At 52.0% G+C, this 23889-nt stretch overlaps 7 protein-coding genes across 7 annotated transcripts; 4 read left to right on the forward strand and 3 right to left on the reverse strand.

Moving 5' to 3' along the window:
- Positions 1-3388: 3388 nt before the first annotated feature.
- On the reverse strand, positions 3389-4603 carry N7468_006721 (thioredoxin-like protein 1; the record flags this gene model as incomplete). Its single annotated transcript, XM_058476017.1, has 4 exons — positions 3389-3725; positions 3778-4227; positions 4284-4431; positions 4528-4603. The coding sequence occupies 4 exons, from the start codon at positions 4601-4603 to the stop codon at positions 3389-3391; spliced, it is 1011 nt and encodes a 336-aa protein (XP_058328907.1).
- An 810-nt stretch (positions 4604-5413) lies between these two features.
- On the forward strand, positions 5414-6200 carry N7468_006722 (sugar O-acetyltransferase; the record flags this gene model as incomplete). Its single annotated transcript, XM_058476018.1, has 3 exons — positions 5414-5574; positions 5647-6046; positions 6096-6200. 3 exons carry the CDS (start codon positions 5414-5416, stop codon positions 6198-6200), a joined length of 666 nt encoding a protein of 221 aa, XP_058328908.1.
- A 1229-nt stretch (positions 6201-7429) lies between these two features.
- On the reverse strand, positions 7430-7987 carry N7468_006723 (CSL zinc finger-domain-containing protein; the record flags this gene model as incomplete). Its single annotated transcript, XM_058476019.1, has 1 exon — positions 7430-7987. One exon carries the CDS (start codon positions 7985-7987, stop codon positions 7430-7432), a length of 558 nt encoding a protein of 185 aa, XP_058328909.1.
- A 1314-nt stretch (positions 7988-9301) lies between these two features.
- N7468_006724 (uncharacterized protein) lies at positions 9302-11698 on the forward strand (the record flags this gene model as incomplete). Its single annotated transcript, XM_058476020.1, has 6 exons — positions 9302-9416; positions 9483-9499; positions 9580-9690; positions 9758-10017; positions 10091-10746; positions 10794-11698. 6 exons carry the CDS (start codon positions 9302-9304, stop codon positions 11696-11698), a joined length of 2064 nt encoding a protein of 687 aa, XP_058328910.1.
- Positions 11699-12450: 752 nt separating this feature from the next.
- On the reverse strand, positions 12451-16063 carry gpi10 (putative glycosylphosphatidylinositol-alpha 1,2 mannosyltransferase; the record flags this gene model as incomplete). Its single annotated transcript, XM_058476021.1, has 7 exons — positions 12451-14020; positions 14084-14245; positions 14468-14663; positions 14805-15000; positions 15056-15286; positions 15346-15544; positions 15738-16063. The coding sequence occupies 7 exons, from the start codon at positions 16061-16063 to the stop codon at positions 12451-12453; spliced, it is 2880 nt and encodes a 959-aa protein (XP_058328911.1).
- A 462-nt stretch (positions 16064-16525) lies between these two features.
- Positions 16526-17997, forward strand: car2 (ornithine-oxo-acid transaminase; the record flags this gene model as incomplete). The annotated part of the gene is made up of 3 exons (XM_058476022.1): positions 16526-16996; positions 17114-17815; positions 17869-17997. The coding sequence occupies 3 exons, from the start codon at positions 16526-16528 to the stop codon at positions 17995-17997; spliced, it is 1302 nt and encodes a 433-aa protein (XP_058328912.1).
- Positions 17998-19284: 1287 nt separating this feature from the next.
- Positions 19285-23694, forward strand: N7468_006727 (ATP-binding cassette transporter YOR1; the record flags this gene model as incomplete). The annotated part of the gene is made up of 3 exons (XM_058476023.1): positions 19285-19518; positions 19611-22277; positions 22330-23694. 3 exons carry the CDS (start codon positions 19285-19287, stop codon positions 23692-23694), a joined length of 4266 nt encoding a protein of 1421 aa, XP_058328913.1.
- Positions 23695-23889: the final 195 nt, after the last annotated feature.

A 23889-nucleotide genomic window follows, 5' to 3' on the forward strand; every position in this document is an offset into this window, starting at 1 on the left:
TGTCCGGTTTCCTTTACAGTACAGTAGGAGCTGCGATCAAAGAAACCCAAAAATGCGGAGATAGACTGAAATCCTAGCCCGTGGCAAAATGGCCTGACCTAGGATGTGCATTAGTGCAAGCCCGAGTACATGGATGTTCCACTTGTCAAGATTTTTGAGGCATTATTTTTGAGGCATTAAACAATAAAATAGGTCGTTCGCTCGAGAAAAAAATCCCTCTAGAAGGGGGAGGGGGAAGAGGGCTCGGCAAACTGAAGCCCACTGCATACTGTTGCCGATTTGGTGCATCAAAGCACGCAATGAGAAAGCTTCTTATTCGAAACATGATGGTCGGACAAAACGTGGATGCTGCCGGAAACTCAATGGACCACCTCCACGATTGTGGGTTTGAGACTCAGGTACAGGTTCCCGTGACCCAATCATAGTGCCTTTCGGCCTCTTCCCTCTCTCGTCTTGGGCAAGCCTGGGCTATCTACAGAGTAGACTCCATAAGAACCATGAAGAACAAAGGGCCCCCTGGTGGGAACGCCGCGAGTTGTTCTCGGAAATCCAGTGCCCATGATGTCCGCGCGTGCCACTGCGTCTAATCAGCGTGCACAATCGGTTCTGTGATGCCGTAAGACCCTAGCCAAATTGTGAGATCCCCGCGTGTCCGCCGAAACCCTATCGAATAGGTCAACCCCTGGTTCACACTGAAGCCACTGCGGGTGGGTTGTGCGGAGTCCCTCAGGTTACCCTGGTTCAGGGCGCGGCTTGTCGCTGATAAAACACTATAAACACGTTTGGTCCGGAGACCACTCCGTTTTAGGAGACCAGGCCAGTCAAGCCACTTTTTTTCTCCAGCATTTCATCCAAATAGGCTTTTGCTCGATCGTCACGTTCCTCGTCCCCCCCCCCCCCTTGCCAATCTCCCGGCAGTCACGGAGTATATACCTGACTAGGCACCCAGTGACTTCATACCATCCACTAATAGGGCCCGAATTACGGGCGCAAAAGGCAAACTTGTCCATGATCGAGCCCCGATCGCCCGGCAGTTGTCGTTCTTGCGTGATCGAGATCGACACAAAGATCCCATTTGCTTATCAGATGATCTCACCCGCACACGGCCTGTGACCAAGGAAGTGGACACTCCCTAAGGCACATCTAGCAGATCCGACCCTTGAGCGAGGGGGGGCGCGTCCCGTATTCTGCAAGTACGTAATGTGACGAGAGGGAACCGCGCAAAGCCTATCTTCCTTTGACGAGACCAGACGTTGGTACTAGCCGCATATGCTACTGCAAAACCCACCGTTCATCCCACATCCTACGTGGCGTGGGGAGGCGTGGTTTTGGGGCCGATAGCTGAAACCCTGTCAGCGCGATGGGGACCGGCATGGCCGCTATGATTGCAGTGGCTGATGCCCTTCGTACCTGCATTATACGCCTGGCCCAGCCCAACCACCGGGGGGCATGCAACGCTACATTCCCACGGTCTCTCCACCAGATTTGCCACACACGGAGCCAGCTAGCTGCTTGCTGATTTTCCCACCGCACGTTTCTGTGGGCGCAAAAATCAAGGCGGGCGTGCGTCTACAGCGCCAGGGTACTGGCCAACTTATCTCGTGTAGGAAGCGGGCGAAGCGGGCGTAGCGGGTCGGGCCCGTCTATCTACCACAGAACGCGCGGGGCCTGTGCCGCTCGAATATGCCACCATTGCAATAACAACGCTGGCTACTTGTTATGATCGCACGCCACACTCAACAAAAAACAAAGCCTGAGACTACCACCACCGGGGCCCTGGTTCACTTGCTCCCGCGCCCACCAATGCGTGGTTCGTTCGGACGGCATTTTCTTGTGTTCGCTTGGCGGGCTGCAACTGTGTCCATCGCGGGATAACCTCGCCCCATGGGTTGGGTTGGTTTGGGCCTTGCGTGCCCCGATACCACGATTCAGCCGCTGGCAAACCCGAGCCCCAGTGGGGTGTGTGCCATTGAGATCCAGGGCAAACGGTCCGGCCTGATGGGTCCTATTCTCTTTGCCCATGGAGCGCAACGAAACAGCGGGCTGTGCCGCTCTGGTTTCGCATTGATAGGGTTATTTTTAATCCAAGAGTCAGTGATTCAATACTGTATCCACAACCGAGAATACCCGGTCTCTTGAGTTCATTGTGGCTGCGATCCAGGTCGCGATTGATCTTGATTGATCTAGCCGCTGTGCATGTCTCGGCGCGGAGTCTGGTAAATGTTCAAGCAAAAGGTCTGAGAGCCGCCAGCGTCGTTCTGGAGGATAATATCCCATGACGGACAGGTCGCTGGCAGCTTTGTCTACGATCGTATCGTCAGCAGGTGGAACAAGCCCAATGTGTCGGATGAATCTTCCGATACATCAGCGGCTTTCATCACTACAATGTTTCTACTGATTCAAATTTCTGTCGAATGCGTCTCAAGGTCCTTATAGGTTATAGGTCGGTTCGAGGCCTGTCTCGGCTAGACGTGAGCATGCGACAATGCGTACGGACAGCTACAGATTTTTCTGCCAGCGCGGTCGAGACTTCAAAATGAGGCCGGCACCGACACCCGGGTTTCCGCAACTGTATTGAACGATTGATCTCTTTGTTTGAACAGGGATCAACCCACCTGGTCTCCAGCCTGACCAAGATCGCAAGGGCGAGGAATCAGAATCGCTGACGCAAACAGATAAAAAAAAACACAAATAGGCCTCAGTAGATGGTGTACAGTAAGATCAACCTCCCAGTGGGAGTCAGTCTCTTCCTATCATAATTATCCATTATACTCATCATCAGCCGAATTTATGTGAAAAGAAAGAAAACCAAAACTTCGAAGGAGAAAACTGTTTCTCGTGGCGATTACATAATACCGCGCCTCGCGTCTGCCGGAATAACCCCGGTCCGTAGCCGACCAGCATAAATTTTTGCGCGGCGCGACAAATTTCGACTTCTTTTTCTTTTCTTCTTCGTGCGGCGACGCAACTACGAATTTTACCCGTGTTGCCTGGACATCCAAAGCTCCTATGGGCCTTTCAGTGATGTTACCCAGGTGTCAGTTGCGTCACAGACGAACGGAATTGCACACCGGTTCTACTTTATTGGCCTTTCTGATTTCTCAAGGATGAGGCCATTTGGTTTGGGACTGGACATACCTATTTTTTCTTTTACCACAAGACCAGTTCTTGTACATTTGGATAAATGCTAGAACAATTAAGATTCTTGATTCAGTGTTTCTTTTTTTTAATTTTTTGGATTGCTCTGTAGCGTATTATCACGGTCTTTAGTCGCTCATAAGAATCCACGACCCGTCTAACGGCCATGCATGTTGTGTCTTGCCCACGCCTGGCGTCTGTAAATTTCAAATCCTCCTAATAGCCACACAACTCCATAGAAAGGGATACATCACTCTCCAGGCTCATCACCGAACTTCTCCAGCTTGCCCATCGAGCGCTTCTCGCCAGCTTCGCCGATAATGCGCAGACGATCCACACGCAGCTTCTCACCAGCGCCATCGCCATCAACGAAGAAAACGACCAACGAAGTAACATTCTGGAATTTGACAAACCGCAGATCAACCTTGGCAGTCGCAGTCTTCGCATCCCAATCCCCCTCCTGAATCTCCAGCTTCTGCACCGCCGGAATGTCCTCCGCCTCATCGAACCCAAGCACATGCGACCGGTTCGTGTACAGCCACAGAGTCTTTAGGCCGCATAGGAACTTCATCGTCATCGTCGCCCTCCTGCGGTACGGACGTAACATGCAGCGAGTGCACCTTCAGCGTCGACTGGAACGGGATGTACAGCATCAACTGCTCGTCCGTGTCGCTCTCGACCCAGTCAGCATCGGCCTTCTTGCCTTTGCCCGCCAGCGCGGCGGGCTTGCTGCTGTCAAAGAGCACGCGGGGGCCGCCATGCTCGCTGTCCCGGTTCAGTAGGTCCAGTCCCTTCACGTCTACTTGGTCTGTTACGTCGCTGTAGCCCTTGGCAATGGCTGCGCCGACCCAGCTGCCACTGCCTTCGCCGCCGGCGGCGTCGGAGTTCTTGGCTTCTGAGGCGAGTTTCTGAATTACTTCGTTAAGTTTGCGGGCATCGGCGCCGGCGACGGTTTTCCTTTTTGCGGCCGTTTTCGAATACGATGAAGGTAGGATATCTGAGAGAAAAAAAAGAGTCGTTGTTAGCTGGAGAGTGTAGATGGTAGAGAGGGGGGGGAAGGGGAGCTTGGAGCAGCATTCTATTGCAGTCCTTGGGGGTAAACTCGTAATGTGTAGAGGCGGTAGGATAGAGGGAGTTTCACGTACGCCCGCACGCTGTAGGCCTGGGCCAGGGCTTGCTGGTTGTCGCCATTGATTTTGGTAAATGTGATGTGGTTAGGTCGGGTGAGCTGGCTCGCCAGTGAGGCGTACACAGGAGCGATGGCTTTGCATGGTCCGCACCAGTCGGCGTAAACTGGGATAACTCGAGGTCAGTATCTGGATTCGAACTCGGCGGCTGCCGGTAGGGCGGGGAGAATTGCGAGGGATCAGATCAGCTCGAGAGACTTACAGTCGGCCACGACGAATCGTGATTGACTCAACAAGGAGTTGAACTGCTCGTTCGATGTTATCTCAACGACAGACATCGTGGATGGGTGGTTGAAGAGTTGATTATGTGCAGAGGTGAGAAGGCGGGGAGCTGGCGGCTGTTTTGGTCGGTTCAATATGTCATCAATCCCACCTGTCAATAAGGCGGAAACCCGCGCACATAAATAGGGCTGTGGTGTTTCAAGTCAAATAGATGCGTTTTTTCTACTTTATTCCTTCTTTTGTGGCTTCGGCTTTTCTAACCTGGCGTAATACTAGGAGTTCCAAAATTCGGCGTTGCCTATTTTAGTACTTAGTATCGGATCTTCAAGACGCCTTCAAAATACTATTATATATCCAGGTCAGACGTATGAAATTTGTGTGATTGTCATTTGACGGGTGCTGCCTGCAAGCTGGAACCTGGGATTGTTCGAGTCAAACCCCTCTCTGGTCGTCAATTTACCCTGACATAAGGTTCTTAACAACCGTTCAAGCATCTCTTTATTAAGCTCAGCTAATCGCAAGTCTAAAGCCTCGAACGGTACGACCGATGAGGGGCAGTTATATACTCGAATGACATCATCCCAAGCACCATAAAAAGCATGATCAATGGTAACTTCAGAAACTAAACTGATCCAAGCTGCATTCCAATAAAATGAATACAAGAGCGTCTACGGGTGGGGGGATCATCAAAGATAGAAGATCCAAGCGCCAGGAACAAGAGTCTGCTGGCGGACCTTCCCGAAGAGGCAATTAACCCAGCACCTCGATCCATCTTTCGGGGTAAACGCAATATCATATAAGAACCGTGAGCTCTTGTCGAGGAATTTGAACTCATTTCAAGTCACTGATCACACTCAAAAACGAAAATGACATCCTCGAAAGAATGGGCCAAGATGCTCCGCGGTGAGCTCTATATGCCCTGGGACCAAGATCTCCAAGACAACCGCACCCGCTGCAAGCTAGCCTGCGAAGCGTTCAATGCCGCTGGGAATGCATCAAGGCGACAGAAAGTCGAGCTCTGGCGAAAGTGAGCTAGACCATCCGCCAAAATGACAGGCAAATCCTCATGCAAGGTCGTAAAAGCTGATTCTAAATCCAGAATCATTGGTGACACCCGCCCTCTGCCCCCAATAGACCTGGATCCGAAGCAAGACGAGCAGTTATTCGACGAAACAGACCCATTTGTCGATGGCCCAGTCTCTGTGGACCATGGTCTAAATTTCAAAGTTGGAGCTGGTACATTCCTCAACTTCAACCTGCTCGTCCTGGATACCTGTCTTATCACTATTGGCGAACGGGTGTTGTTCGGTCCGAATGTATCTCTTTATGGAGCCATTCATCCATTTGATCCAGCTGTTCGACAGGGACTGAAAGGACCTGAGGCTGGCAAGGAGATACATATCGAGGATGACGTGTGGATTGGAGGCAGCGTGATTATTCTTGCAGGTGTACGGATTGGCCGCGGGTGTACCATTGGCGCGGGTGCAGTGGTGACAAGAGTAAGAATGACTCCAGAGGGCAATAGGTGTGCTTGAGCTGACCTTTCAGAATGTTCCTCCGTTCCATTTCGCTGCTGGCAACCCGGCGAGGGTTATTCGGAAAATTGATAGTGAGATGGATCCAGCTCGGCAAGATAATGCCATTGATGCATGAGCAATGCCTTCGAGACAGGAAGCTTTAGAAGGGGCATATACCGAGGAGTTTAGTTCGTACTATCACCGGCAGGTGTACAGCCTTGGGTAATCTGTAGGCCAGTCAGACCTATTCCCCGAAGTACTGGATGGAGAGCTTGGGATCAGTTCAGTCAAATATTCCTAGAGCCACTATTATGACTCAAAGAATATTTCAAACATGACGTGTTTCTATTGCTAGAATAATGAAGGGGCGCATAAATGCTCATACAAGAGAGTAGAGCGTAGTAGCTTGAGCTGGTGTAGGGATCATTGTAGATGGAAGTGATATTGAATGCTGGGCGAGGAACATTTCGAAAAATGTCAAGGATATCAAGATGCTTCTAGAGACCGGTATCTAGACAGGTGGATAAAGGTGCTGAGCTCAAGACCAGGACCGCGGAGCATCTTCATTCAGCCGGGTGAATGTCTTTTTCTTGAACATCCGTACTTCGCCCTCATCGGTTTGCACAGCGAGGCTAATGGCCACCGCACCAATACACTGGAATAACCCCCAAGCTCTATCAATGAATCTCGTTCCCCAGTCTTCTGTGATCGTCGGTGTAGTCCTGTGAATTCCAGGGGCGAGGGTTTCAAATAAAGTCTGAGACAATATGGAAGTTTACCTTTAATATATGGTAGTGGTAGACTGACGACTTAGGTTGGTGTACGCCTGTTAAATATTCTGGAAATTCAAGATTACCATAGTGTGGAGAATGAATAGATTGTTTTGTAACATGCTGTATCGAGGTTTGCCGTGGCGGAATGAGGCATTCATGTTTTGCTCAATATACTCGAGTGAACAGTCGTGAAGGTCCATCATGTACACGACTGAGAGAGCCCTATGGTCAGATCATCATGTCCATCCTGGATGCTGAGTTGGAGCTGACAATGGCATATAAATGACATCGGAAAGTCTCTGTGCCACATCACGATCATGTATTATGACCAGGTTTGCGGTGAGTCTTGATGCTTCTGTGTAACAGCCGGACCCAGAGGTAGTAGATGTTTGCCCTGTCAGGAGCCCACTGATCAAACGGGCCTTTGAGTAAGACCCGAGAGAATCTAGCAGAACGGCGAATTTATACATAACTAGTACGGAGACGTACAAGTTCGAGATGGCTCGTATATCGGGGGGAGAGATGGGCAAAACGTCTGAGAACACGTTCCTGCGACCGGTTAGGTTTCGTGTCGAGGCGTACAACGCAAAATTCAGCCACCGTCGACAGCAAAGAGAATCTTCAACCAAAGACTACACCCCCGGCAACCGATCACGATCTCCCCGTGTTCAGCTTCCCGCTCGAGGTCATCCTCAGTAACCGTAAAGCCTTTTTCATCTCCGCACCGACAGCTACGGTACCAGTATATCGAATCCTCGTTGGATTCATCACAAGCGAGATCTTCCAGGTCAACGATCTCTAGGCCCGTATGGAAGACATCGCTGGTTTTTTCCCGCTCTGCAATTTTGGCTCGGTCCAGCCGGAGTGTGCGATCGTATTCCGCGCGGGCTCGTGAATCGGAAAGCGTTTTGTAGGCGGTGGTGATTTCATCAATGGTATAAGACTGGGCCGTCGAGCTCTGCTCAATCGAAGAGCCTTGCGCATTTGGAAGACTAGAGCCCTCACCCACCTTGTCCGGGTGGTGCTTCAGTAATGCTTTGTGGTACGCAAGTTTTATTTGTTGCTTGGAGAGGGGAGACGTTGACGCTTCCAAAAAAGGGAGATTGAGGATTTGGTAGTAATCGGCCTGGAAGGAAGGTGGCCCGGCCATTTGAGCGAGGGCCCGGCTCTTCGCACTGAAAGTCTTGAGGGTTCGAGGGCGGGCGGAGTTCAAAATTTCCAGGTCGTGCCGGCGGAGGTTTGAACGGTAGTCAGCACAGCCAGCGTTGCCCAAATGGGCAGAGAGGAATACTGGAATACGTGGGAATATCGCTATTTAGAGCCCAATAAGCTTACTAGGGGCTCTCATAAAGGCAGGTGGCCAGATAAACAGCCAGAGAAAAGTACAGAGAATCTATGATCGAGAGAATCGCTGTACGCGGATTTGAAGAGGCGATGATATTGATATCTGGAATGTTCGTCGTAAAAATAGTCCTGGTGCTCGATTGGGGCGAGCATCAGGGTGGAGTAGACGCAGCCCTGCTAAAAGCTGTTTGGTTTTGATCTTCCACTGAACGATAATAATTACCCATGAAGCGTCGGGGCCACGATGGCACCACGCGGGTTATGTGGTTTGGAGTATAGAAACTCAAAGTCTCTCAAGATAGCCCGAGCAAGTGGGACAGTCCTCACATTCCAGGACTGAAACACCGCTGGGTTTGCAGAGGGACAGCTTCATGCGGAAAGAAGATGCTCCAGTTGAAAAGAAGAAAGAAAAGGACGTATAGCACGTGACTAGAATCAGGTGACCGTCCGGCCTCCCTATTTCTGAGCCGAAAATTTTGCCGTGGCCCTGGTTTTCTTTCTTCTTTACACTAAATCATGAAAATTCACGAACGCATAATCAACCTCCAATCCCTTCCTTCATGGGATGGCGGGTCATATTGGCGTACTAGAAGAACCATTGGGCATCTTAAGGCTCCTCGACGGCACTGAGTAGTTTCGGCTGCTTCAGCTGCAGTGGTAGATGCGAGTCACCTGCTGCCCTGACATCTCTAGAAGCGAATTTGTCTTGATGACAAATTCAAGTAGGCAGGTTGTAGAGAGCCCTTTCCCTGGCGTAGTTGTTCATAAGCTGGTCTCCGGGGCTTGGGTCATCAATGAAGAATTATGTTGAGGAGGAACGGAATCAAGCTCATGGCTACACGCCCAGTAGAACGCTGCTTCGAACCAGAGTTCCACAAGGGCGACACGACATCATTCCATGCAGCCTAGACCGGTTCTAGAAAAGACGAATCCAGTGCTAGAAGGAAGCTTTGTGGATCCCGCAGCCGGGAGGCCGCGTGTAGGAGCAACTTTAGTACTCTTTCCGGGGCATTTTTTGCCCCTCGCGGACCCTGGAATTCAAGAACTGTGGTTCCTGTTCTCCGCGGATCTTTGCGCTCTTCTCCTATTCACTTCAGTCCTTCTTGGTATTGCCCTCACCATGCCGAATGGCATCAGCAAGCGCCAGCAGCTGCGCAATGAAAAGGCCTTGGCCGAATTAGTTCGCTCTGTCCCTGGAAATGACCGCTGCGCCGACTGTGAGGCTTTGACTCCAGGTGTGTTCTTATCCTAGCCCCGATAAACCGCGTGCGAACTCGAGCTAATGTGCAATTGTGCTATAGGATGGGCCAGCTGGAATGTATGCGATTCACTCCAACCTCCAAATCAACCCCTATCCGTGAACCCCGAAGCCTCCTGCTAATGCCGTGTCCCGAATAGATGGGTATCTTTCTCTGTATGCGCTGCGCCTCGATCCACCGCAAGCTGGGCACACACATCTCCAAGGTCAAGTCTTTGTCGATGGATACTTGGTCCGCGGAGCAGGTGGATGTGAGTCTCTTTCTACTATCACGGTCTAACCCGAGCAAACCGTTCTAATACACCGTCACACGACCAGAATATGAAGTCCCATGGCAATCTACTCATGAACAAAATCTATAACCCGAGAAATGTGAAGCCGCCTGTTCCGACTGATGTTGACGAGACGGACTCCGCCCTTGAACGTTACCTTCGGGCGAAATACCAATATCGAACCCTGGCGGAGGGCAAGCCTAAGCCTCCGAGTAGAAGCGATGAGAGCTACAGCCGATCTCGTGAAGGACCCAGGTCTAGGTCTCCCGAGTCTCCAGAAGGATCCCCTCCTCCGCTTCCGCCGAAGTCAAATAAATTCCTGGGGATGAACCTTCGGTCGTCTTCTTCAACCTCAAATTTGCGACGGTTTGGGACGAAGTCCAGATCCTCGCCATCATCTGACCAATGGTCCCCTCCACCCCCCTAAGAGGTCGACTTCAGGACTCGGCGCCCCAGTCGCTGATGTCACCACAGCATCCTTTGAGGCGAAGATGGCGGCAATGCGGGAGATGGGCTTCACCAATGACCGACGGAACGAGATGGTCTTGAAGGGGTTGAATGAGGACTTGGACCGGTCAATAGCCACACTGCAGAGATTGGGCGAGGGTAATGGCCTGCCTGTCACACGATCTAAAACACCGACTGCAACTCGCGCCGACACTTCAGTGCCGCCTCCAATGCCTCCAAGACCTGCTACGCAAGGCAACGCCTCCAACTCCACCAACCCATTCGACAAGCTTGACGCAACCCAGACTGAGCAAGTGCCGCCAGTCCCACAGTCGCAAGCAACGCTATCTGCACAAACTGCGTCCTACAACCCATTTGACCAGCCGGCACGGACACCACAATCTGCACAGCCCTTGGAAGCGTCTTTCCAGAACCTACAAGTGACCCAACCATTATTCCCACACTCTACTGGAGGATATCCTCAGCATGCGAACTCATTACCTCAGCTTACCGCCTACCAGCAGCCGTTCACCCCCCCCGGCGACGGCGACCTTCGCGCAGAATGGCTACACATCTTCCCCGCAAGCCGTAGACGGCCCCTATAACCCGTTTTTCCAAACGGCCCCCCCAGCTAGCTCCCCAGCTCCAGGGTGGCATGGCCAACCAACCCCAGTCAAATGCTGGTGCTGTACAGAATAACCCGTTCTTCAGTAACCAACCACAGAATGGGCTTGCACAGTCTCAGCTGCAACAAAATGGGATCCCCCGTCCACCCCAGCACGCGAACACGATGCCAACGTTGTCTTCCACTTCATCTTTTGGTACGTCTCCGTTCGGGGCTGCTCCCTCTGGAAATTTCCAGAGTCAGCAACAACCACAGCAACAACCGCAAGGCCTGGCTCAAGGTTCCCACAACCCATTCCAACAGAGCATGGGGCCATCTACTCCCCAGAGTGCAGGATTCACAAATTCTTTCCCGACTCAACAGCCGCAACAACTGGCCCCGCAAGCCACCGGACGAGTGGACAAGGGAAACATTCTGTCTTTGTACGGCTCCGCTCCGACGGCCCCGGTTCCTGCTATCCCGCAACAACATTTGGTCCAGTCTGGTCTCGGAACGAGCCCTACCCCGCCAGTTCCAAACTCCTTTGGCTCAACGCAGTTTGGCGCTGGAAATATTTCCAACGCCTCGCGGAACCCATTTGATGGTCCTGCTCCGGCTGCTCCTCCCGCGCCAGCAGGATCAGGCCTTGCCGCCCAAGCTGGCATTAACACTTTTCAGCCGTCTGCAGGACTGGGTCTTGGACTTGGCACCAACGGAACTTCTTCGCAGCCCTTGCAAACTGGCAACGGGGTGAACATGAGTACCGGTCTAGGCGTGGGTCTGAAGAGCAACAACCCGTTCCCTTCTTCCACGACTAGTCCATTCGCCCGACCGCCAATCCATTCCCATCTTCCAGCAATAACCCCTTCCCTCCTGTCAACAACAACCCTTATCCTTCGCAGCCCGCAAGTTCTGCCTTTTCTCGCCCTCACATGAGTCAACCTAGCGTCGATATCAATGGTTTCCAAACCGGCCGACATAGTCCCGATGCCTTCGCCAGCCTTAGCGCACGATACGGCTAAACTTTGTGACTTATATCTGGATCAGAGAACATCCGACATGATTCAGAAAATGAAACATGAAGATACTTTGTCTTGTCCCACTATCGTTCTCCTTGCCCAATAGACTGGCCTGTTTCTAATTTGCTGCCTTGGCAGCTTCTGCTTATACGCTCCGGGTTTGTGATTTCGCGCCTAACGACATTGATAGATGGACGCGAGATGTGATTACATGTGCATATCCAGGTGCATAAAATTTTTCCGGTTTGTAACGCTCCTTGATTCTGTTCTCATCTGTGTTATATGCTTTCTTGGGGTCATCTCCCCGGTCATTCCCCATTTCTTTCCTATATTTCTGTGCAAGAGATCTTCATGTTTCCCCCTGACTTCGAACGAGTGGAGGTCAATGGCAATTATATATTATTACTGTAAAACTGATATCGAAGTGAAAATCTCATCCGGAACTGTGTACACTCCAGGTATATCGGATGAGCCAGTAGAAGGTCTATACAATAACGTCCAGACGCCCAGTCACGGGCAAAGCGTGTACAAGAAGATAAATCACAGATCAGATGAGCTTGCATGACGAAATATTTACTGCTCAGAAACGGAGAGGAAGATAGGGTAGGTTCTCATCAAGACCACGATTGGTTCTTCGAGGCTGAATAAATCACAAACCACAACTTGAACCTAGTGCCGTAACCTAGGATCCCCGACCACAAAAGCCTCATCGATGTGGAACCGCTCCACAATCCACTTCTGAGCACCATATATCTTCTCACCAATCTTGCGTCGGCTCATCTGCCACAGAGAAGGACACTTAGCTCCAAAATGATGCATCACGATATCATATTTGTTCCGACTCCGCCAAGGTCCATAGCCGCAAGTTTGCGGCAAAGATATCAGCCCACGGACCCAGCTCCTCGCCCTCAACAGCCAGCTCAGAATGCCCTGATAAACGGCCTTCCCGAAGAGCGTGAAAGGCGTGAGAAAGAACCGCATAACGTGGAGAAACGGTATGACCGCCTCGCGCCAGAAATGCAGGATGCTCGCAAACGGCTCTTGGTGCCACGGCACGAGCTTACCCCAGCCGCTCTCCCGATTTGCGATGGCGGACATGACGCGGTCAAAGTGTGCGTCGCGCTTTGCCTCTGTTCGGCGCTGGATTTCTTTGCGCCAGGCGTTCTTCTCTTGCCGATCCAGGCACCAAACGACGACATCGCCGCGGCGGCGCCAGTCGTCGTGCCAGGCAGAGTTGTAGATGCGGTTGCATTCGCCGTAGTTGGAGCCGCGAAGGAGGGGCTTGAGGGTTGGTTCGAGTTGCTGGAAGAAGACTAGGTAGTCGGGCCACTCGTGGACGTAGGGTTTTCTGCTTGCAGATGGTGGGGAGAGGGAGCGGGAGCCTGGGGTGTAACTTGGACGGCGGGGAATGTGGCGGAGACCGCCGACCATGTGGGTTGCGAGGAAAATTTCGGGGTTGTCGTAGAATTGGTCGGCTTCGTCGCGGTAAATGGCCTTTTCGGCCGCGTTCATGTTGATGGGCGGTTCGCAGGTTAGGGCCCAGGCGTGGATGGATGGATAAACCATGTGTGAGCGCCATGGGGTGCTATGGCATGGCATGAGGAAGCCTGCTGTCATGTTCAGGCCGGGGATCGATCCACTTCCTGGTGAGCGGCTCTTCAGGTCGTCGAATTTGGCAATGTTCACTTCTTGGCGCTGTCGGAGATAATCTAATACGCTTATCACCCCCGAGCCATGGTATATAGAGACGTATACAGCAATGACAACATTGACCAATATCATGAAGTTCATCGTGAGGACTCTAGGCCAGGTTCGCGAGCCCCCATAGTAAACTGCTGGGGCAAACCATTGGACTAATGGCACTGCGGCGAGCACATGGAGACACGGTAGCAGAGGGTAGATGAAGCGTACTTCCTTATGAGTAATAAGAGAGAGCATTAATGGCATCGCGATGCAAACCACTGCTAGCTGCACACGGGTTGCTGTCTGCCACCTATCGTGCAATGACGGTGTCAATCTCCGGTTCTTCAAGGTACTGAACATGCCGTAGAGGGCGAACGGGAAAAGAGTAGTAAGCAGCAGCGGATAACCCTCGGTCAGGTAATAGTCTGGCCTGTTCATCCCATAGAAGACTGCTAATGACTGTGCAATATTAAAATAGAGAAAGTTGAGCGGAGGGAATGTCCAGAACCCGTAAAAGCTGCGGTCAGCAAAGATGGAAACAGCTAACATCAAGCCTCTATAAAGAATAAATTAGCTATCAAGCGCTCCTTGGCCAAGCGTTGATTAGGAAAAGACGTACCCGCAAAAAATCGCCTCGCGCACAAGGATCATACGTTGAGCCAACGTCGCATGCAAGAAAGCATTCCCACCCAGGATAAGCCAGATTATGACGTTGGTTGGGCGCAGTAGAGTCGCAAGAGCCGCCAACACCAAACATACACGAAGACTGTCGAAGTATGAGCTGCTGATAACAAATATCCGGGCCAAAATTATTCACTTGCCTTGCTAGTGGGAGTGGTGGTGGATCCTTAGAATATCTCGATGACTTCTGCGTTTTATGTGAAGGCTTTCCCCAGGCCTGATGATAATCGGCATCCATTAGGGAGTCTTCCGCCTTTACCCTCCGACGCTGTGTATCTAGAGGGGATTCTACACCCTCCCAGGTCGCTCCAGAAAATCGTACAGCCGGCTGACCTGCGTGTAGCTCTGGGGAATCATATATACGCCCCACTCCTTGTTCTTGGGTTGCGGAGAATCCATCAAATATAGTAGGGCGTTCGGGTGAAGGGTGTGTAGTGTCCACTTCATCGGAGGCTTCGAACTGCGCTTGCCCTCCAGTCGAAATGCCGAGCCCCGATTGATCTTGCTGTGACCGAGGACTCCGTGCGTTAGTGCCAAAATGCGGCAAAAGACGGCCAAGCAAAGGCACTGATCATCAATATGTTAGTAGATGTGCCGAAGTGGCCGACAACATAGAAGATCTAGAGTCAAAAAGAAAGGCAGGTACAGAACGGACGTACCTGAGCTCAAGATGGAATTCATTGAGGACGGTTCTTCTGACCGAATAAGTGCCGGGTTGTTTGGCACGGGTGTCCATGTTGCCCATCTCCAAGGCCAATAGTTCAGCGCCATAACCGTGAGGGTGGTTTCTAAGCAGTTGGAGAAAGTCCGAGTGGAACAGAACCACTGCCATGGACTGAGCACAGTTGCCCAGAGCTAAAGCTAGAGTTAGAATTGGCATGTACGGAACATAGGAATCCCATTAACACACCACAGCCTTTTCCCCCCGCGAGTCGTACCCGTAGATCCGCTGCGCCAATTTGAACGTGTAGAAGTCGCCAAGAGCGGCGAAATGAGCTTGAACAACCTTTGGGGTAGCGATCAAGAGCGATGCACGCACTGGGTCGGGTAGATTAAGGCAAGTTGAAAGCGTTGATACAAGTCTATAAAACATAGCAAAGTAGAGAGGGTGTATAGAGGATCGTAATCGATGTGTCCATTCCTATGCAGAAAGCGAATATTAGATTTTTTCGAATGCTGAGCTTCGATTGTGATACCTACCCATGTCAACCAGGCCCCCTTGTCTTCCCCAAAGGCAGCTGCCCAGGCGGGCTCTAACGATTGGAAGAACTCATCGGGTTGGAAAAACGTCCGGAGGACGTACGCATTGAATAGGCGGAATGCGAAGAGGGCAGCGAATGTCCGATTAAGGTAGGTATCGCATATGGTTGTATAAAGTGCGCGGGCATAGAAAAGGGCACTCGCAAATATGGAGGTGTTTGGCGGGGGGGGTTAGGACTTGGGAATTCGATAGGATGGAATCATAGACAGATATGGCGGGGGAGGCAGGAGATTCTGGAGGAACGGAGTTCCGGATGCGCGCAAGGAAGTTAACGCGGGGAAACAGATTTCTTGTAAACTCGAAGATCATCGCGAAACCCCTTGCGATGCACGCGAAGATGGCCGCGAAGATGTTTGTAGAGTTGCCATGCTCGGTATGCTCGTCATGCTCGTCCTCCCACTCTGCACTCTCGCCGCCCTGTTGCTTCTGATCGCCGTTTTCATGCAAATCGGTATATCTTCCCTTCGCTCTGAGGTTGTAGTTCTCTTCAGAGGGTTGGTCCGAATACTCATCAACACTGTCCCAACTTTGGGAGTATGCTTCCTGCGCGTGACGAATTTCGAGGGGAGAACCGGAGGGTAGGGGGGGTTGAGTATTATCAGGACGGTTTGCGTGAGAAATAGAGGAAGGATGGCCGGCTGGCGTGCGTTGAGACATGTCGGATTGTTGTCTGTCCATCAAGTCATCGCGGATCCCGAGACGCGCATGACATCAAGGGGAGCAGTCTGGGGAATCAAAACCCGGGCCGGTGCAGTCGAGGCTCCGATTGGAGGTCAGCGAATTAAATCGGTATGATTGGAGCCCTTGAAAAACCTTGGAGGGGGCCCAGGGCGCGAGGTCTTCGTGTAATCCTGCGCTTAGGGAACAGCGGAGAGTGGGAGGAGGACGGTTCTCGCGACAACCTGCACTTAGGGAGAAAAGCGCCCGCTTCTTAGCGGGATCGCCTTGGGCTTCTTAATCGGTTCTCGATTTCGGCCCTGGGTACATATTAAGCCACCTTTGTCCTTTTTCTCTTTCTGTTCCTTTTCCATCCAATCTGCTCCTAATTTTTCTTTTTGTTTTCCTGCATTGATAGTACCAAAGCTTCTCCAACTCTCCAACCGTTCCCCGCAATCCACCATGGCCGCCAACGGGACTAACGCCTTTGCCTACCACGCTGCCTCGAGTGACGAGGCCATCAAGGCCGAGAGCAAGTATGCTGCCCACAACTATCACCCCCTGCCTGTAGTGTTCGCTCGCGCCCAAGGTACTTCCGTCTGGGACCCCGAGGGTCGTCACTACTTGGACTTCCTTTCAGCCTACTCCGCCGTGAACCAGGGCCACTGCCACCCCAAGCTGGTCGCGGCCTTAGTTGAGCAGGCCTCGCGCGTAACCCTGAGCTCGCGCGCTTTTTACAACGATGTTTTCCCCCGCTTCGCCGAGTTCGTCACGGGCTACTTTGGCTTTGACATGGTGCTCCCTATGAATACCGGCGCCGAGGCCGTCGAGACAGGGATCAAAATCGCTCGCAAGTGGGGCTACAAGGTCAAAGGAATCCCAGAGAATCAAGCAGTGGTATTGAGCGCCGAAAATAACTTCCACGGTCGTACCGTAAGTCCCCGCCTCTCTTTTATCGCTCGTTGCCCTCCCTCTGTCGTATTAGGGTGCTAGCATGGCACATGACGCCATCCAAGAACGGTGGCTGATCGCTAACGTGCCTTGCATTAGTTCGCCGCCATCTCGTTGTCTTCTGATCCGGAATCGCGTGAGAATTACGGCCCTTACCTCCCTGGGATCGGTTGTACCATCCCCGGAACCGAGAAGCCTATTGCCTACAACGACAAGGCTGCTCTCCGCGAGGCCTTCGAGCAGGCCGGCCCTAACCTCGCTGCATTCCTGGTCGAGCCTATCCAAGGCGAAGCGGGTATTGTTGTCCCAGACGAGAGCTACTTGCAGGAAGCTCGCGCTTTGTGTGACAAGCACAACGTGCTTTTGATCTGCGATGAGATTCAGACGGGTATCGCCCGCACGGGTAAGTTGCTCTGCTACGAATGGAGTGGGATCAAGCCCGATCTTGTCCTGCTCGGCAAGGCCATCTCGGGTGGCATGTACCCCGTTTCATGTGTGCTGGGCAGCAAGGAGGTGATGCTCACTGTGGAGGCTGGCACCCATGGCTCAACATACGGCGGCAACCCGCTGGGCTGCGCTGTCGCTATCCGGGCACTGCAGGTCATCCAGGAGGAGAACATGGTGGAGCGCGCCGAGAAGCTTGGCCATATTTTCCGCCGTGGCCTGGTGGACCTCAAGAGTCCCCTCATCGAGACTGTGCGCGGCAAGGGCCTGCTTAATGCCATTGTTATCGACGAGTCCAAGACCAATGGCTCCTCTGCCTGGGATCTGTGCATGCTGATGAAAGAGAAGGGCTTGCTGGTATGTGTTCAAATGCCTGAGATCCGGAACAGAAGCTAACAAGCAAGCTCTAGGCCAAGCCGACCCACCAGAACATCATCCGTCTGGCACCGCCCCTGGTCATCACCGAGGAAGAGATCCAGAAGGCCCTTGACATCATCAAGGAAGCTACTGAAGAGCTCCCCACCCTTAAGAGAGGATGATTCCTAGTCTTCTAGAACGAAATGATAAAATGGGGGGGTTCAGCCTGGAAATTAGAAACCCATGGCGGACTTGGCTGCGGGACGATCCATCAGCTTCGTGCGCGCTCATTGTTTGTAAGCTTTCAGTCACGAAGATTACGAAGGGACCTAGAACGAGTTGCGAAGATTCGGAATGGCTCCTATTTTGGCGCCTACGGGCGCTCCTCGCTTTTTATCTCCGATCAATACTGGAGAGCCCATTTGCTTTGCGTCAAGGCGACTTGCTGGGGATTTTGCAGTCTGCACGCTGCTTTTGCGGGCACGGAAAAGTGTTTTCGAAAATAAACCCATACATATCTCCGATCTAGAACGCGAACTTGTTGTGCTTTAAACTAGCTGCGATAGGTGCAGAGTAACTAACTAAAGGAATCGCTGCGAGTGTAAATCAACCCAACAAGCAGCTAGACCGTAATTTACTGTGATCAGGTGCCATTATTAATCTCTTCTTCCCCGCAAGGAAATCAAAGAAAATCGAGACCGGAAATACGGAACTCCGCGGCCGAATCCCCCTATTCTTGATTATTATTTGTATAGAAGTTGGCCGTAGTCCTATTAGGGCAAGGGCTGCGAAGCGGATCTCCGGGTACGAATGCGAACTTGGTCCTCGTCGTTTCATTTGCCACAGATACCATTGGGGGGAGTTTTCTGCCAAAAAAAAAAATTCCGCCACCGGAGTCTAGACGATCATGCAACTCCATGCACTGCAGAGACTTCTGGGAAAAGAGTCGGTCAGGTGTATCGTATCCATGCTCGGACTATATACGTTGTATCCGGCCTTCTGATTGAGGGAAAAGGGCGTGCATATGAGCCAGCCAATCGGGAGCCTGGTGTTAAAGGAAAACCGTGCATCGTGGTGCATAAGCATAGGGCGCAAAATATTTCCATATCGTTCCGCCGATAATGCGCTATCTCCGTAGAGGCGGGTAGATGGGACTTTCCTAGTACTCATGGTGCTCGGAGTAAGTGCTCGGGGTATTCGGAGTCAGAACTGTAAGCTGGCCACCGTGATAAAAGAGGAGAATAGGATCCCCCTGACTCATGATGTCCATAACCATCATAGACGTGGTCCGTGGAATTTGTCCGTCCCCGGTTGCAGTGAGTGGCCCCGACCGCGCCCCACTGCATTTGTGAACTCCGTGACCTGCTCAACCTCCGATATATAAATTCCATGTTTCTGCTTTTTCCTGGTCCTCTCTCTGTCTCTTTCGCCCCACCCAAAATCGATGATCGATCTGCAGTTGGTGGCTCATGGCAGTCGACACTGACAGCGCCCCGCGCGCCGCGGGATCGGAGGAAACGAAAAACCCCGATCTGCAAGTACGGAGCTTGGAACCAGTCAAGGGGAGGGAGTGGTCAAGACGACTGAACCCTCTGCGATGGCAGTCGATACCGCCTGTTCCGGAACAGCGCTCTGTGTCAAAAGAGTACGGGGCGGGGTTCTTCAGTATCATCTCTTTCCAATGGATGTCATCGTTGATGAATGTAAGCGCCAATACCGGATGATTAATTCCCATGAAGCCAATCTTCATAAATCGTTATACAAGATGGAACTCCAAATAGCTAATGAAATCTAGGTTGGTTATTTGCGACCTCTGGAACTTCAAGACATCTGGACGGTCAATCCCAATCGAGCCGTGGATGTATTGTTGGAGCGTTTGGAGGCTGCATTGGCCCGTCGTACAGAACGTGGAAGCAAGAACCCGCTGATCGCGGCTCTATATGACACATTCCGATTTGAATTCCTACTAGGCGCCGGTTGCCAGTTATTCGGCTCCCTTCTTTTGGTCTTTGCACCCTATCTAACCCGCTATTTGATCGCCTTTGCCACCGAAGCTTACGAGGCCAAGAAATTGGGCCATGGCACCCCCGATTTGGGTCGTGGCATGGGCTTCGTCGTCGGTATTACCGTCATGCAGTCGTTACAGAGTATATGCACGAACCAGTTCCTGTACCGTGGCCAGATGGTGGGCGCGCAGATCCGTGCAGTGCTGATCTCGCTGATCTTCAAGAAGGCTATGAGATTGTCCGGTCGCGCCAAAGCAGGTGGCAAGGCTACATCAGAAGAACTTCTTGCACTCCAAGCGGCTAAAGATGAGGCCATGAGTAGGAAGTCTGGAGAGAAGAAAGATGGGGAGGAAGACGATGCTAAAGGGGGCCCGGATGCAGCAAATGGCATTGCGGGCGACGGGCGGGGATGGAGCAACGGTCGCATTATCGCTCTGATGAGTATCGACGTTGATCGCATCAACTTGGCGTGCGGCATGTTCCATATGCTTTGGAGTGCTCCGCTTTCCATTATTGTCACCCTCGTGCTTCTTTTGGTCAACCTCGGTGTGAGCTCTTTGGCTGGCTATGCGCTACTACTACTCAGTATGCCGGCCCTCACCATTGCCGTACGTGCTCTGGTCAAGCGTCGCAGTGCGATCAACAAATTGACCGATGCCCGTGTATCCTTGACTCAAGAGATCCTACAGGCAGTGCGCTTTGTCAAATTCTTTGGGTGGGAACAGAGTTTCCTCAACCGCTTGAAGGACCTCCGCAATCAGGAAATTCGAGCGATCCAAAGGGTTCTGGCTATCAAAAACGCCATTATGTGTGTTTCGATATCCATCCCGATTTTCGCCTCCATGCTCGCCTTCATCACTTACTCATTGACTAATCATGCTTTGGTCGCGGCCAACGTTTTCTCATCCCTTGCTCTGTTCAATTCGATGCGAGGACCCCTCAACTCCCTGCCCATGGTGATTGGCCAAGTCGCGGACGCCTTCACTGCTCAAACACGAATTTCTGAATTTCTTGCCGCCGAGGAGCAGGTAGAGGGTATCGAGACTATTCAGGACATGGAAAATGCGATCGAGGTTGAGGATGCCTCTTTCACCTGGGAACGTCTGCCCATAAAGGAAGAGGATGGCCCCGGCGACAAGAAGCCGGCAAAGGCACTCGAACTCAAGAAGCCCGAGGCCGACGAAGATGCTCCCAAAGCGCCATTCAAGCTGGAGGGTATCAATCTCGAGGTTGGTCGAAATGAGCTCGTTGCAGTCATTGGCACCGTCGGTTGCGGCAAGAGTTCTTTGCTTTCTGCCTTAGCTGGCGACATGCGTCTCACCCAAGGCAAGGTCAGGATGGGTACTACTCGCGCTTTCTGTCCACAGTACGCCTGGATTCAGAATGCTTCGCTCCGCAACAATATTGTTTTTGGAAAAGAATTCGACGAAGCTTGGTACAATGACGTCGTTGAGGCCTGTGCCTTGCTCCCGGATCTTGAGGTTCTTCCTTACGGTGACCAGACTGAAATCGGAGAGCGCGGTATCACTGTCTCCGGAGGTCAAAAGCAACGTCTGAACATTGCCCGTGCCATTTACTTTAACGCTGAGTTAGTGCTCATGGACGATCCCTTGTCAGCTGTCGATGCCCATGTGGGTCGTCATATCATGGACAAAGCAATCTGTGGGTTATTGAAAGGCCGGTGTCGGATCCTTGCGACCCATCAACTTCATGTCCTCAGCCGATGCGACAGGATCATTGTGATGGACGCGGGGAAAGTTCACGCCTTTGACACTTTTGACAATCTTTTGCGTGATAACGAGCTTTTCCAGCGCCTCATGTCCTCGTCCAAACAGGAAGAGTCAGAGGAAGACGCCGAAGAGCAAGATGAAATCGATATTGAGAAAGATGCAGTTGAGCCCGCAAATGAAGAGGAAGCAAAGCCTGCAGAGCCCACGGCTGGAAAAGCCCCAAATGTTCTTATGCAACAAGAGGACAAGGCTACAGCATCCGTAGGGTGGGAAATCTGGCGAGCGTACATCCTTGCCTCTGGAAGCTACTTTAACGCGTTCGCAGTCATCTTCTTATTGTGTGTTGCGAACGTCGCCAATATGTGGTGTAGTTTGTGGCTTTCATATTGGTCTTCCCGCAAGTATCCTGCGCTTACACAGAACGATTACATCGGGATCTACGCTTCACTGGGCGCCTCGGTAGTGATTTTCATGTTTCTGTTTTCGACATACATGACAACTGCTGGCACCAAGGCCAGTAAGACTATGCTTCACCGTGCGATGACCCGCGTGCTGCGTGCCCCGATGACTTTCTTCGATACTACCCCGCTGGGCCGAATCACCAATCGTTTCTCTCGAGATGTTCAGGTTATGGACAGCGAGCTGTCTGATGCAATGCGAATTTATTCATTAACGATCACCATGGTTCTCTCCGTGCTGATCCTGATCATCGTCTTCTTCTACTATGTAAGTATGCAAATACCGTCTGCATTAATAATGAATGCTGATAAGTGTTTAGTTCGTCATTGCGCTCGTGCCCCTTGTTATCCTCTTCCTTCTGGCAGCTAATTATTACCGAGCTTCTGCTCGTGAAATCAAGCGACATGAATCCGTTCTTCGATCTGTCGTCTATTCTCGCTTCGGTGAAGCCATCGCCGGAGTTTCATCCATCCGAGCGTACGGAGTCCAAGACCAGTTTGGTCGCAGTATCCGTGAAGCGATTGATACAATGGACGGTGCTTACTTCCTTACCTTTTCGAACCAGCGCTGGCTCAGCGTTCGACTAGACGCAGTATCCACTCTTCTTGTTTTCGTCGTTGGTGTTCTGGTCGTCACCTCCCGCTTCAACGTTTCACCTTCTATCTCTGGGCTTGTCCTTTCTTACATCCTGGCCATCGCCCAAATGCTCCAGTTCACCGTCCGCCAACTTGCCGAAGTTGAGAACAACATGAATGCCACAGAGCGACTTCACTACTACGGAACGCAGCTTGACGAAGAAGCCCCTCTTCACCTGGGAGAGGTACCTGATAGCTGGCCCGAGAAGGGCCGCATCCAGTTCGTCGATGTGAAAATGCGCTACCGCGACGGTCTTCCTCTCGTCCTCAAAGGGCTCTCCATGGATATCCAAGGTGGTGAGCGCATTGGCATTGTCGGGCGCACTGGTGCTGGGAAATCAAGTATCATGTCCGCCCTTTTCCGCCTGACAGAATTATCGGGCGGCAACATCCAGATCGACGGGGTCGATATCGCGAAAATCGGCCTGTCCGACCTTCGATCTCGTCTCGCCATTATCCCTCAGGATCCTGCCCTCTTTAAGGGTACCATTCGCACCAACCTCGACCCTTTCGAGGAGCATACCGACTTAGAGCTCTGGTCTGCTCTTCGCAAAGCCTATCTGATCGGCGACGACACCCTCGGACCCGACACAGAAGGCATCCAAAGCTTACCCCCGACCGGCACAACCACACCCACTGAGGAAGTTGACGAGAAGGCCCGCTCAAGCAAGCGTCTTACACTGGAGTCTGCGGTCGACGAAGAAGGTCTGAACTTCTCTCTTGGACAGCGCCAGCTGATGGCCCTCGCTAGAGCTTTAGTCCGAGACGCACGAATCATTGTCTGCGACGAAGCTACCTCGTCCGTTGACTTCGAGACCGATCAGAAGATCCAGTATACAATGGCCCGGGGCTTCGAAGGCAAGACTCTGCTCTGCATCGCGCACCGTCTTCGCACGATCATTGGCTACGACCGTATCTGTGTTATGGACCAGGGCCAGATCGCTGAGATGGACACTCCGCTTGCGCTTTGGGATCGCCCTGATTCCATCTTCCGCACTATGTGTGATCGCAGTGGCATCAGTCGCCAGGATATCCTGGATACCCTTTAATGGAAAAAAAGTACATAAGGTGGATGGATTTCTGGGATCATTTTTTTTGGCGTATATAATGAGCATGATAGGGTCTGTGCATATAAAGTGATAGATGCCCCTAATGAGATTGATTTCTTTATTTTGCTATGAATTGGTAGTCCGGAAGTCCGTCTGCTCGAGGCGGGGTGGAACCCCTGATGGGGCGGGGGGCCG

The sequence above is a fragment of the Penicillium chermesinum genome (assembly GCF_028974085.1).
Source record: "Penicillium chermesinum strain IBT 19713 chromosome Unknown utg000005l:1.0-4115287.0:1.0-4118363.0, whole genome shotgun sequence".
NCBI lineage: Eukaryota > Fungi > Ascomycota > Eurotiomycetes > Eurotiales > Aspergillaceae > Penicillium > Penicillium chermesinum.